This window comes from Epinephelus moara, chromosome 6 (genome assembly GCF_006386435.1).
Source record: "Epinephelus moara isolate mb chromosome 6, YSFRI_EMoa_1.0, whole genome shotgun sequence".
Classification (NCBI taxonomy): domain Eukaryota; kingdom Metazoa; phylum Chordata; class Actinopteri; order Perciformes; family Serranidae; genus Epinephelus; species Epinephelus moara.
The window spans coordinates 31469996-31484016 of record NC_065511.1 but is presented as its reverse complement, the minus strand read 5'-3'; the positions used below and the strand labels follow the sequence as shown (position 1 = coordinate 31484016).

Here is a 14021-nt window from a genome sequence, read left to right as displayed (position 1 = left end):
AAAAAATGTTAAACTTGAGAAATCCGCACGTTATGTAGTTAAAACTGACTTGTTAATGCGCCAGGAATCTATGGAGAGTTTCCAGAGAAATTGGCATTTTAACATGGCAAAAATGGATGCTAAAAATCAATGTTTTAATGCACCTAAAATTGACTGTTTAAGGTGCTAAAAGTCAACATTTTAACACCCCAAAAAATTGTGTTTTTATGCACCAAACACTGACAGTAAAAGGCAGGGATGTTAAAACTTTTTAGAATGGGGGCCAGGTAAGGTATTGTGAAAATACCTGGGGGCCAGCTGCCTCTCAAATCACATGGGTCTTAAAGTGAGAAAGTATTTAACTTCCCATCACTCCTGAAAACAGCTGCCCTCTCTCCTGACTTTACGCTTTGTTACTGTGGCCATGTCTGCGACAGAGGAGGAGATATCTGGTGCTAGGTAGCCTGTTTGTTTGCTTGTTTACCTTCTATCCATAACAAACACATTAGTTCTGCCTGCATAGTTCTGGTACATGTCTACAATCAGTGTGAAGTGATCTTGCTTGATTATTCAATATTGTGTTAACCATATAGTATATTTTGAAAGACAAGCAGAGGGCCATTTAAAATCTGTCTGTGGGCTACAATTGGATATCGCTAGTTTAACGTGCTAAAAATCACCTTTTCAGCATGCTAGAAACTGTGACGTTAATGTGCTAAAAATCACATTTCAACCCGTTAAAAATCAATGTTATAATGCACTAAAAATCAGCATTTAAACGTGCTGGAAGTTGACATTTTCTACACCTTATGCCTCATTTTGACTTGTAACCACTGTGATACCTGTCATAGCCAACTGGTGTTCCATTTTTGTGTATGAGGGGTGTGAGAGAGGATGGTTGGTCGAGGCACATTTTGTGGCTGTTGGTGTTCCCAGCAGAATCGTTGGTGGAGCAGTCAAGTTTGGTTCTTTCTGTTATTTCTCAAGTCTCTCATTTGTCCTGTCATGTCTGTGCATTTATGGAGCAGATTCATAAAGCCCCAGGATCGAGCAAAACTTTCGTTCAGCTCACACCTGGTAAGTGCCGTTTATTTTGGTCTTTGTAGTTGAGTTAATGTTATTTTGACATGATGAAGTAGTTTATTAAGTCTTGTGCACTGGCCGCATTGTTGATGTTCATGACTTGGATTTAGCTGTAAATTTAAGTTATTGACACTATACACTGATCTGCCAAAACATAAAAACTACTGACAGGTGAGGTGAATAACACTGATCATCTCGTTGCAGTGCAATGTTTTGCTGGTCTTCCTGGCAGTCAAGTGGGTACCGCCCTCATGGCAACAGCACTCCACCATGGCAGTGGCCCTCTGCAGGACTGTACCAGGCCACATTGCAAAAACTGTTCAGGAATGGACCAAGGAGAATGACAAAGACCTCAAGGCATCAAAATACACAAGATCCTGATCTGATCGAGCATTTGCTGGACATGCTGGTACCCTAGAGGTAACCTCAATCCACAGGTGGGCCTCCTTAAATCGGACTTGTCTGTGACCTGTCAGGGCATGGACACAGGACCTCTGTGTGTTGTCCGGCTCCAGGGCTTTGGCTGTTGATCCTTTGAGTCCTATGGGTTGTGACGTGTGCTACTGGAACGTCCCCCAGATGCTGGATCAGATTGGGATCTGGGGAGTTTGGATGCCAAGTCCACGCTTTGAGTCACATTCTTTTGGCCATTCCTGAACCGTTTTTACAGTGAGGCCTGGTGCATCGTCCAATTGTACCGGGGAGTGCTGTTGCTAGGAGGAGGAATACTTGGTATGCAACGGTGTTTGGCTGGGCTGAGCATGTCAGGTGGCATCCACGACTGAAGCTCAGGGGTAGAGCAGGTCATCCTCTTATTGGAAGATCAGCGGTTCGATCCTTGGCTCCTCCAGTCTGCATGTGAAAGCATCCCTGAGCAAGTTACTAAACCCCAAAGCTCCCGTTGGCTGTTCCATCAGTGTGTGAGTGTGTTAAAAACTGAGTAGCCTGAGTAGCACCTTGTATGGTAGCCTCGGCCACCATTGTGTGAATGTGTGTGTAAATGGGTGAATGCGACTCATAGTGTGAAAAGCGCTTTGAGTGGTCAGATGATTAGAAAGGCGCTATACAATTTACCAAAAAAACAAGAACAAAGATGTGTATCTTTCACACTTTTATTTACACACTCTTAACATTTGAAAAAAACAAACACACAACTTAATACACAACGTTAAAAACCTAACCTGGCCTTAATTCAGTCTTTTATATACAGCGCAATAACAAATATACAGTCAAGGCCAGATCATATAAGGAATTAAAAAGCCACATTGCAATGACTTGATCACATAAAATATACATATCAAAAAGATGCATTTTTTATTGGAGAGAAAAAAAAGTGTTAAACATCAGCAGCTTGTTCGGTGAACAACGAGATCCATTGTAGAGTTTATAAAAGTGAATAAAAAAGAGTGTATAATAAACCTTGATGATGAATTTAAAGCATCACTGTTGGGTTACAGCGTCATGCCAAAAGTCCGTGTTATAACTGAGAAACCAGCAGAGGCTGTTGAACACTAAATTCAGTCTGACAGGCTCTTCTCCCAAAATAAAACACCACTCTATCTATGACACATCAGATTATTAAAATTACAAAGTGTAACAAATCAGTTCTACATTTCTTTGGTAAATTAGCTGTATCTCGGTGGACACCTTTAAAAAAAGGAGCATCCTGATTACAAAATGATTTCTCAACACATTTCTCTACGTATCACTTATACTAACAACACAGTTTGTCACCACGTCAGAACCCGTGTAAGGTCTGCTAATTTTATCACAGACCCCACAGTATTAAGTCTTATTAACAATATGACAATATGTCACATACAGCACTTGTCTGTTTAAAATAAAACACTAGCTTATGATTACGTTAGAGGCCGAAACCTAAGGCCCAAGACCGCTAAGTCTCTACAGTCTCTGTAAACACAGATTAGACTTATTGTTTTTCTTTTCAAAGAAAAAGTCACTGATTCAGTCTAAAGGAAGGCAATGAGTTTGTGCCACTGAGTCATCATCCCGAAAAATAAGTCAGAGGGGCTCCTGTTTTATTCCTGAACCTTTCGATATGTGATAAATGTTCTCAGCGTTCTTCTCCAGCCTCTTAGTGGCAGGGGTCAAAGGGGTATTTGGCGACACCTCCACGAAGCTCCACCTCTGACTCAGACCAGGCGAGGATGTCTCCTCTGAGGTGGCTGCCGCAGGACGCCAGGCTGTAGATGTCACTGGGAGTCAGGACATGTGACCACATGTGCAGGTCGGACATCTCGCCCACAAACGACTGAGTGGCATCGAAACGACCTCCCAGAGTGTCCTGAGGTAGGGAGAGAAATGAGAATGTAATTAAAGCAATTTATCCACAAATACAGGTAAAGAAGAGCCAAAAAACAATGGCTTCCCTAGACTGTAAATTGTTTCAGGCTCTAAGCTCTTCACTGGGCATGTATTTGATATTTAGCATAATAAATTCTCCCCCTTTCTGCATCTGTAGTGTGCATCTACAGGGAGTGAATCTCTTTGTCTTTACCTGTTCCTGTCCCAGGATGAAGACACCTCCAGGTTTGATAGGGTGCCAGGGGGAAAGATTTATCCCAGACCCCCTCTGCACTCCATCCTGGTAGGCCTCCCACTGTCCGTCTCTTGTTGACCAGGTCACACACACGTGGTGCCACTTCCCGTCACCCAGAGACAGGGGCAGCGTCGCCGCCTGGGGATGGTGAGATACAGACTCAAGTTAACACAGGTAAATACAGAAGTGAGAACATAGTTTGTGGGAGATTGTGTGTGTAATTAAAAAACCCTTTTTTTATTAAGTGCAAAACATGGATGTATAAAGAGAATAACATAATACTGTGGTGGAGGCAGGGCGCCTGTTCATGCCTATGAAAGTTGTTCTGTGAAATATTACAGTATGCAAACAGTGAACACTACGCCGGCATAAATATCCCATCATGCAATGCGTTAGACGAGACAAAAGTTTCAGTAAATGACAACGTTCATAATAAACAATGGCAGGCAGTGACCAGACAGCTCTGTAATGTCAGTTTAACTCTTAAGTATAAGATTTCATTTTGTTAGTGATATGTATTTTAAATTAATCTGAAATTTCCAGTAGATCGGAGGTTGGTACAGGTTACCATGGTTATCTGTCTCTAACAGTCAATGAGCCTCTCAGGCAGTCTCAGTGTATACGAAAAGATAAATACTGTTGTTTATTCCAGGCCCTCAGGAAGCGCACCAGGCTTTGAAGCCAATTGCATATACAACCTCTGGTTCCATCATGTGATGCCATTGGGCCCAAAAAGATTTTTTCCCATTGATTTTCATTGTGAAAGAAATCAGTGAATGCATTTTTTAGAGCATCACAACCTCCTCAAAATGACTGCATTCACTCAGCTCGAAACCATTTCTGAAGCCCAGAAGAGCTGCACAATTACATCATTTTATCTCCATGTGAGTTAGTTGAATGCAAAACTAGAAGTTAGCTGCTCGGTCGGCGCTTGCTCTATGGGCCCAGCTATGTGGAAAATCCAGGTAATTTTATACCTGGGAAGTTGAATTTTATTTTGCTTCATGCGCCACTGAGCAACTTTTAATGAAATGAATGGGGCCCTGCCTCCAAAGCTGTATCCAGCTCTCTTTATAAATCAATGTAAACAAATGTTTGTGATTATAAGACACATATTTGGTATGTAGTGAATAGTATGTGATATTGAACGCAGCAACTGTTAATGTAGGTTCCTGTCACTCTTATTAAGCAGCTGATTGAGGAAATGTGTCTCTAAACCTTTGACACTGTAGCAGGGTTTCTGTTTATCCTCCCTCACCTTGTCGTCTATCAGCAGCTCCATGGGGTTGCTCCCCCACTCGATGAGCACCAGTTCATTAGCCTGTCCAGGTGCGGAGTAAGAAAAGGGTGTCCCCAGGACGGGCCCAACACCCGCCTTGATCCAAAGACACAAAGTCAGAGCAAAGATCTCCTGCATCAGCGTCCTCTTCATCCGCCCATACATGTAGTTGGTCCTCATGGGGAAGCTGATCTGGAAGGCATCGGGACTCTTGAATTTCTTCCTGGAACCTGTCGTTGGAGAGAAACAACATCATACCATGATAAACAATTCACTTTGAGTCATGTCAGTAGGTTTATTTACTAACTGTTCTTGTCTGGAGCTTTCGATCGATTACTCAGCAGAATGATTTTGCTGAGTCAACTTGAAACTATTTAAGACGCTCAAATTTTATTTTTTTCTGATCAATTTGAAAGTGTAGTCCGCTATGTTAATTCAATACACTTTTTGTCAAATTCAACGATAATCTCCTCATGGACCGTTAGCTGTCTGGTCTTTGTGCACACTAAAAAAATCTGCTGTTCATACACAGCCCTGGGTCTGTAACTATAAAACAAATAAAGTGGCTTGGACGAGTCACACAACACTGTGCCGGCTAATCAGCAAAAGTTGTGGATGTTAGTGCTTATGTACAGGACAGGAGGAAGGTCACGGATGTAAGGGAATGGTCACACATGAGCAAATGCAGGCAAGTGACTGTCACCTGACGAGGTAATAATGTGTGGTGGTTGTGTACCTGCGAGGTGCAGCTGGTTGAGCACTGACTCCAGTTTATTTGAGTGGAAACCAGTCCGTGGCCCTGGTTCTCTGTATCCTGTGTGTGACAGGTAACTGTGACTGTCTGCTTCGTTACTGTGGTGATCATCATGATCATAATGATCATCATCATCATCATGATCATCATGATCTTCGTGGTGACTGTCATGGTGGTTGTCATGGTCACCATCCATATCATGATGGTCATCATTGTGTCTGTCATCATGATGGTCGGTGTGGCTGTCGCTGTGGCTGCCATCATTGTGGTCGTCCTTGTGGTCATTCGGGTGTCCGTCGTCGTGGTGATCATCATCGTGATGATCGTCGTCGTGATGGTCTCCGTCATCTCTGTGGCTGCTGTCGTCATCGTGGTGGTCCGGGCTGCTGAGGGCGGAGGTGTGATGGTGCAGCTGCTGCTCCAGAGCGGTGATCTTCCTCTGAAGCAGCTCCTTCAGAGAGCTGGAGTAGGCGATGGATGTGTTCCTCTTCTGCTGGGGGAGGTGAAGAACACACAGGTGAGGTCTTGATAAGCACTTCCTGTCACTTAAAGGGATATTCCCCCACAAATGACCGTTCATATTGTTTAATCTTGGTCTCATTTATCCAGCTGTGTACTCAGTACTTACCAAACACATGCATTTTTTGTTCCCAGGTGCACTACTCTTATATGAATGTTTTAAATGTTAACATTTTAGCAAAAATGTATCCGTTTGGGAAGTTCTGAGTTCACGACTGGATAAATGAGACTTTGATTATACTGCACAAGTTGTGTGAGAGTTAGTTAACGGACGTTTTGATATAGTTTTGCTGAAGGTAAATGTGGACCCCAATGACTTCAATTCATCAAGAATTTTTCTCAGTTTTTGGATTTTCCTTTCTTCGTAAATTCATGCGAGAAAAACAAAGTTTTCTTCATGAGTTCAACGTAACACTGTGAGAGTAACTGATTTACAAATGATCATTTTGTGGGTGAAGAATGACTTTAATCCCGCTGCTTCCAACAGAAAGGCGTCAGTGGTGCTTTGGCAAAGACACAAACTGACCTCAAGGGATCGTGTCAGCATGTGTCAGTCTGTTACCTGCACTTATGTGTTTATTGAACTTCTTGGCCTACTATTTACATTCACTAGTAATCTTTCAGTGTCAAATGCAACAGTCAGATATTTATTTAGGTTCTTCATGTATATGTGTCTGCTCCCCTTCCTCTTAGGTAATCCAGGCTTTGCCCTGGTCCATGCCCCGATTACCAGACTGTCAAGGGAGATCACGGTAATTACTGCTGATGTTAGACTCGTGCCACTACCCAGCCAACCCCGCCTTACACACTGCACAGCCCCTGACATCTGTCTCTGGTCATGATCCAGGGAGGAGAGCCAGCAGGAAAGGGCAGACAAATGTACCGGGAGAGTAAAAACAGTGAGTAATTAAAGAGGCGACCAAAACGTCAATGTGCCCAGTTAATACACTGCAGTGACGTCCACCGCTGAGGCGCCCACTGAGGGACATCAGAGTGACTCTCTTGGCAATGTGATGTGTGGCTTACTGCAATTAAGTAATTGATTGTTCCTTTGTCTAAAGTACTTAGCAGATATACTACTTTGGGACTTCCGGTGATGACAGCATCATCATGTCTAAACAAATGAAAGCCATATATGGGCTGGCTGCACATCTAAAGCGTCTCTCTACTTATCTCTTTCCTGTTCATCAGCTGTATTATATTTACTTTACTTTTTTGTCTGTAGTTTTATTATTTTTGATTATAAAGCTGAAAAAGTTTCCTCCTCTCGCTGCTCACCTGCAGGTTGTCCAGCCTCTCCTTCAGCGCATGCAGCATCCTCTCCATCTGCTCTGGTGAGGATGTGATCTCCCCTGGCGTCACATGTTTATCCTTCGCCTGATGGTTGCTGCTGTGCCCTCCATCAGATCGTTGCCCTCCTACAGAGGGGTAGTGCGGTGAGTCTGGGATGGGGTTTCCATGGTGACCCTGGTGGTTGCTATAGTGCCCGTTGTCATTGTACGTGTGATGGCCGGCCACTGATGCGTGATGAGGGTGCGAGCCTGTGCCGTGGTGGTCGGTGTGAGGCGTCGCATCCCGTCCGAGGCCCTCGCACAGGGTGAGCTTGGCCGTCAGCTCCCTGATGGTCTCCCTCTGGTCCAGGATGGTCTCTTTCTGCTGGACGAGGCTCTCCCTCAGGTGGAGGATGGTGGCTTTGGCCTCTTCGCTCGCCCCCCACCAGCCAGCAGGAGGTGCACTTTGATGGCCTGGCCCGCTGGGCCCTGACGCCCCTACGCCTGGACCCCCTGCGGGGAAGCAGGCAGGGTCTGCATCCACGGGGATAGGGGTGCAAACAAAGCGTGGGTGTGCTCCATAGTCATAGTCAGACCCTGTGCTGGCAGACGCAGGGCAGGGGAGGAGTGAAAGTAAAGAAAACACAATAGGAGCAAGGAACAGGTGAAGCAACTGAGAGGTCCTCATAATCTCCATCCACAGTTCAGCCAGTAAGACTAAGGAGCTTGGCTTCACTTCAAAATGTGTGATGCCAGTTTAAGGTAAAGGTTGTGTTGACTTCTGTGTTGTTGGAGAGGAGACATCGGGGTGCACGATAACAAAGATCTCAAAGTATCTGTGAGGAACAATGTGAAATAACAGTTTTATCTTTTATCTTCTTCGTCACTCAGGAGATTTAATTTTATTCTGGATGTTGCCTTGTCTCCTCTGTCCCTGAAGAATGGAGAAAACCTGTAAGACAAAACATCAGATTTTAGATAAAGGTTTTTTAATAGTGCCCACAAAGGGTTCACACAATATAAAGAAGCTTTTTTTTTGAGACCCTGTCGCTGCTTTCTTAATTATGCTGTCGTCACAACATAATTGCTGTCTGGATTATGTTCAGACAACGACAACGTTTCTCTCAGGTAACGAAACACTACATTTATGTACCAGGTAGGCCTCGCAAGGAGTACGGCTGGCATATGAAATGCACCTTGACACCAGAACCCATGACCAGACTTTTGTCTGATGGCACAAATACACTTTGGTTAAGGTTAGGGAAAGATTGTGATTTTGGTTAAATTTTAATAAAAAAAAATAATGCTGTAGTCACTTTAAGTGGATTAAATATTGCAAGATGAAATCCTTTGTCAGTGAAGATTTTTTTTTTGATACATTCAGTATCAAAATTTTGAGACTTGCCCTGTAGTTTAACCTCTTGTGACCCTGCGTCCTCATATGAGGATGTTAGATTTTGAGTTTGCTGCAGCTTATACTTCATTTTGTTTAATTTAGACCTGTTGTCCTCGATTGTGGACACTTTTTTCTGCCATCTAGTGGTAGGAAAAGCACAATACAATAATCTATGTAAAAACAAGATGGCAGCCATGTATGCCAAATCAGCCTACAGCCGATCCCGACACAAAAGTGAGCAAGGTCTTTCCCAAACTATCCACTGTTCAAAGACAATGCTCAGTCTTTTCATACTTATCAGGTCCTACTAATCCCAAATAGCTAGGAAATATTCAAAATGCATACCACACAAAAGCTCTAGTCTTAGGAGGTTAATTAGCAACATTTCCTTATTATTCCTTATTATGTTCCTGATTATAAGGCTGTAGTTGTTTTGGACTGCATTTAATTTTCAGGTTTATCTTGTCCCAGTGTATCTACAGGGCAGACATGAGTTGATCATGTCTGCCCTGTAGATACATTGGAGTCAGTGTTCTTAAACAAAAAAAAGACAGTGAGAGGAGACATGTTTAGACCAAGCTGACATATAAAAGGTCGTCAGTTCTTAGCAGGATGTGATGGAGGATGAACACCTCAGCGCGTCGTCTCCGGCCCCAGTTAGCTGCAGTCTGTCTGACCAGTAAGCTTACATGGTGCGGGCACGAGCCAAAATAACCAGAGGCTGTCCAGACAAGGATTAGTCCAAATCAGAAGTATGGCATCTTGATTGAACCAGACGACGAGACTTTTGTCGGTACCTTTAGTGTTTGATGGTTTTTACCTCCTGGAAGACTGCGAAGAGCCTTTCAGTGTTTTATTTTTTATTTAAAGAGTTAAATTTGATGGTTATTTAAAGGGTAACTTTGGCATTTTTAACCTGGGCCCCATTGTCTATGTTTTTGTGTCCAAGCAACTGATGTGAACAACAATTTTTGAAATTGATACATTTCTGAGAGATAGGGGGGCAGCTGGCAGTGTCTGCAATGTAACCAGATGGGGCAATTGTGCACCGTCACTATACATCCATTAAATGTGGTTATTTTTTGCTACAGACAGGCTCAGGTTGTTATTACAGGTGTTTCTATATCATTCGCTTAATCTGGTCTGTTTGTGTTGTTTTTTTAAGATTTTCTTTTGGCATTTTTGCCTTTATTAGATAGGAAAGTCTTGTGTGAAATGGGAAGACATGGAGGGAGTGACATGCAGCAAAGAGCCAGAGTTGGAATTGAACATGCATCTACGACAAAGCCTTTGTACGAGGGGTGCCTGCTCTACCAGGTGAGCAAGTGGGCGTCCCCGATCTGTGTGTTATTGTGTCAAAGTCACGCTCAAGGAGAAGTCTTGCAAAGCCAAGCTTGACATTTTGTTTGCACAATTCAGAAATCCGTAAATACAAACCATTGTTTTTTTTCTCTTCTGATCTTTTAGATATCACTAAACTATGTTTTCTGTACTCCAACAAAACAAACTATTCCCGACACCACTCTGAAACTCTCACTAATGTTTCCCCTGTTGTCTTCCTGCAACAGGTCACATCTTCAGACTTCAAACGAAACCTCTCTTTGAGTGAGATTCAGACACAAAACTGTTAAGAACTGTTGTTCACATTGGTCTCTTAGACACTCAAACATGGGAAAATAGGGCCCAGTTGAATAATACCAAAGCTTCCCTTTAAGTCTTAGGCCCGTAGGATTATAATTAAAAGCAGTATATCGTTTAAAATCTGGATCCCAGCATGTAAACATTCATGTGTCCACGTGGCTCCATATTATATTCTCTGTGTCTATATCACAAAGCCCCTCTGACCCCTCTGAGCACTGTAACATGTCCTTCATTATACAGGGCCGGCATTTTGAAATGGCACACACGTGATGAGGCAGCTAAACCTCACTGACCACCTGTTGCTCGCACTGACCAGCCTCCACAATGTGTGTGTGTGTTGACAGTTCATACATGATTCACTGTACTTTATCAATAATGAAACACAGTGAAAACATACATACAAATATAGCCTGTGACAAAGATCACGTCTGCCTTCACAGAAATCTCCTCTTTAATTGCCAATGCAAAAATTATTTATGGAGCTGCACAAACTGGAGAATTATTCCTTGATGTTTTATTATAATCATCTTAATGTTCTTACATTTATAAAGAGGAAACAACCTTTGAACTGAAGCATGTTCTGTCTCTGAGGTCCCTGTTGTGATTTACGGGGCTTAGAGGACAGACAGATGGTCGCGGTACAGAACTGTGTCACACCCAATCACCACAGTTTAGCCCTAAGTTTATTACCACCCACAGGTCACTCAATTAACCTAATTGCAAACAGTTGTTGTGCCACCTTAGCCAGAGATAAGTGGGCTTGCATGCTTCTGTGTGTGTGTAATCCACGGTGAGCGCAGGGGTCGTGCACCATCCCCGCGCCATATGGTCAAGGTGGATATTTTTAAGTAGTGCGATTAGTCCCAAATTAAAAACTGACAACAGCAGTTAGACCTGTGATTAAAAAACAGCCAGCTGACAAACAACATAAAGAGCTCCTGTATTTGTAAACAAGCAGATTCTTTCTAGACAGAGAGTGGATGACGTTTAAACTGTTATTATAATCAACAAGTGCATTACAAGATTAATGTCAGCCTCATTATCTGTCGAGTGGCTCTCCTATAAACTGTTGAGACACTTTGTCAAAATAAATCACAGTTTAATGTCTTCTTCACTTCAGGTAACACGCACATACACTTTCTAGTCCTTCTTGTTTCCAGTGTTTTGTTTTGCTGTACAATAATTCAAATATACATATTGATAGTAGATAAGCAGATACACTGCACACAAGAGGGCTGAATTGCTTCTTCTTTTAATATACTATTCACTTTGAAATGCTACAAACAACGCGTTTTGCATTGTAGCATTGTAAAGTGAAGACTAAATTAAAAAAAGAAGCAATTAAAGCCTCCTTTGTGTGCGGAGTATCTGCTTATTTACTATCAGTCTGATGTTTCCTGCTGTCACCTGCACCAGGTTATGAGGACTGACAGCCCTGTGCACAGGGACATGTGCCTCTAAATGAGTTCAGACATACATATATTTATTTTTTCACCCTTTTTTTTCATTGAATTTTACACATTCACAATAACAATTTAACAAAAATGTGCATATATTACCCCAACCCTAGCAAAAACAATAATTAAAAAATGACAGCAGTCCATAGCTTCCATTCAATTTCATATCATTCAACATTATGATTTTCTAAAAACCTTGTATAAGGTCTCCACTTGTCTTTTCTTTTCTCGTTCCTAGTTTTAAATTGTATCTGCCATTAAAATGCCTCTTCACTTAAACCTATGTGATGCTAAACATCTATCTTAAGATCATATAGATTATCTTCCCCTAAATGTTACATTATGTAGTAAATTATATTTTGCATGCTCTCTTATATCAGTCTAGTTGCTTCATATACAGTTTTCCCCAACAATAAAGACGGAGCATTAATTCTCAGGAAAATAAAGTTTTAAATGCTATTTATTTCTTGTCATCATTAGTTGTAACATCCATGTCCATTTTGTGTAAGAGCACAGTCTGTTTTTAAAGTTTGGTTATCTCTTAAGATATATAGTGTGGCTGGTATCCCATCCACCAACTCTGTAGTTCATTGTCATGGCCAGTAACACATATTAGGACAGTGAGTAAAAACGAAAATCAATAAAAATCTATTTTCTGATCGACTTTTTATTCCGCTTTAGTTGGAATCTGACAAACTCTGCAGCCAATTCCTTAAACGTCCTTAAACAAAATATGTGACATTGTAATTCTTCCATTTATGCATCAGTTAACTTGTTTCAGGTTCCTTCATTTACCTTACCCTACATTTTAAGACGATCTAAAAAATATAAATCTACCTCTGGTTTTAGTCATTGACCCTCCTCACTGTGTCTTTTCTGTCAGATGTCACAAACATGTCACTGATGATCCCTCACCTGCCTTTAGTCACTGCAAAGTTACACCCAGCCAACAAACAAACAAAAAAGAATAAATGAAAATTAAAATGCTTTCAGTAACTGACATCATCAACACCCAAACACACATTTCTGTCTTTTGCAGATTGTTGCAGGTGAAACTGCTTTAAACACAGAGCCTCAGTTGTTTTATTACTTTCAACAAGTTGTTCAGATTTCTCACTGAAAAAGTTAATTTGCTTCTAAACTGTAAAAGCTAAACGCAGCGCCACACTGCAGCTCTTTACTGTCCTCTGTGTCACACCCTATTGAAACACCTGAACTAATATAAAACACATGAAGATGCTGTTCCAGTTAGATGAACATTGTAAATGCATCCTTACCTTGGAGTCCCAGTGGGTGCAGCCTGTGTATCCACACTGTGGTGAGTTAGTCCACCTCACACTCTGATCAGATTGAGAGAGATTTACTCCAGAGGAGAGCTCAACTCTTTCTACCCCTCCTTCGTGTCTCTGCCTCTCTGTTCTCTCCTCCTCTCCCTCAGCTTTGTTGTGTTTTTCTTGTGAGACCACACCTCTTTTCCTGACACACTCTTTTGACTGCTTGCCATCACATTTACTCCATCATCTCTATTTTTATCCTTGATATGTGATCATATTAGTTATATATTACCCAGCTCCAAAAATGTACATAAAAAGTTTGTTTTTTTTAATTTGACCTCTGATTTGCAGTCATCCTCTCTACCAGCACACTATCATTGGCTCAGATCCTCCAGCACGACGTCACACAGCTCACCTAGATCTCAGCACAGGAGTAATTGGCCTGATTAATTGCTCGTCTCCTCCAGTCTGACTGACAGCCAGAGACAGGCAGCCGCGGGACGGCAGATGGCTGATTTAAGGTCAAAGAAAATCACACAACAAACAAACAACGGAGCCAGTATGTTAAGTACAGAACAGACATTTATTCATTAACATTAGATAACAAGTTCAGACACAGTTTAAAGCCTAATTCATCTCTGATTTTAAAAAGAACCCGCACTTCTCCTGGTCTTACAAAATAAACGTCGCACAAGTCTGGGCATGGTCACTTTTAAAAGCTGGTTACTTGTGTCATGCGTTATCTTAAAATTCATCCCAGTCGCCAGATGAAAATGTTGCCAATGTATGTTTCTGCAAACCACATATA

At 42.0% G+C, this 14021-nt stretch overlaps 1 protein-coding gene across 2 annotated transcripts; it reads right to left on the bottom strand.

Annotated features, from left to right (window-relative positions):
• Positions 1–2162: 2162 nt before the first annotated feature.
• On the bottom strand, positions 2163–13380 carry si:dkey-283b15.2 (neuronal pentraxin-1). Of its 2 annotated transcripts, none has more exons than XM_050047840.1 (6): positions 13217–13380; positions 7453–8397; positions 5638–6148; positions 4881–5131; positions 3581–3760; positions 2163–3367 (listed from the first exon to the last, which is right to left on the bottom strand). In XM_050047840.1, the coding sequence occupies exons 2-6, from the start codon at positions 8140–8142 to the stop codon at positions 3158–3160; spliced, it is 1842 nt and encodes a 613-aa protein (XP_049903797.1). In that variant the 5' UTR covers positions 8143–8397; positions 13217–13380; the 3' UTR covers positions 2163–3157. The 2 variants fall into 2 exon arrangements, with proteins under 2 accessions (XP_049903797.1, XP_049903798.1); XM_050047841.1 differs by having other exon boundaries at positions 5638–6145; positions 13217–13379.
• Positions 13381–14021: the final 641 nt, after the last annotated feature.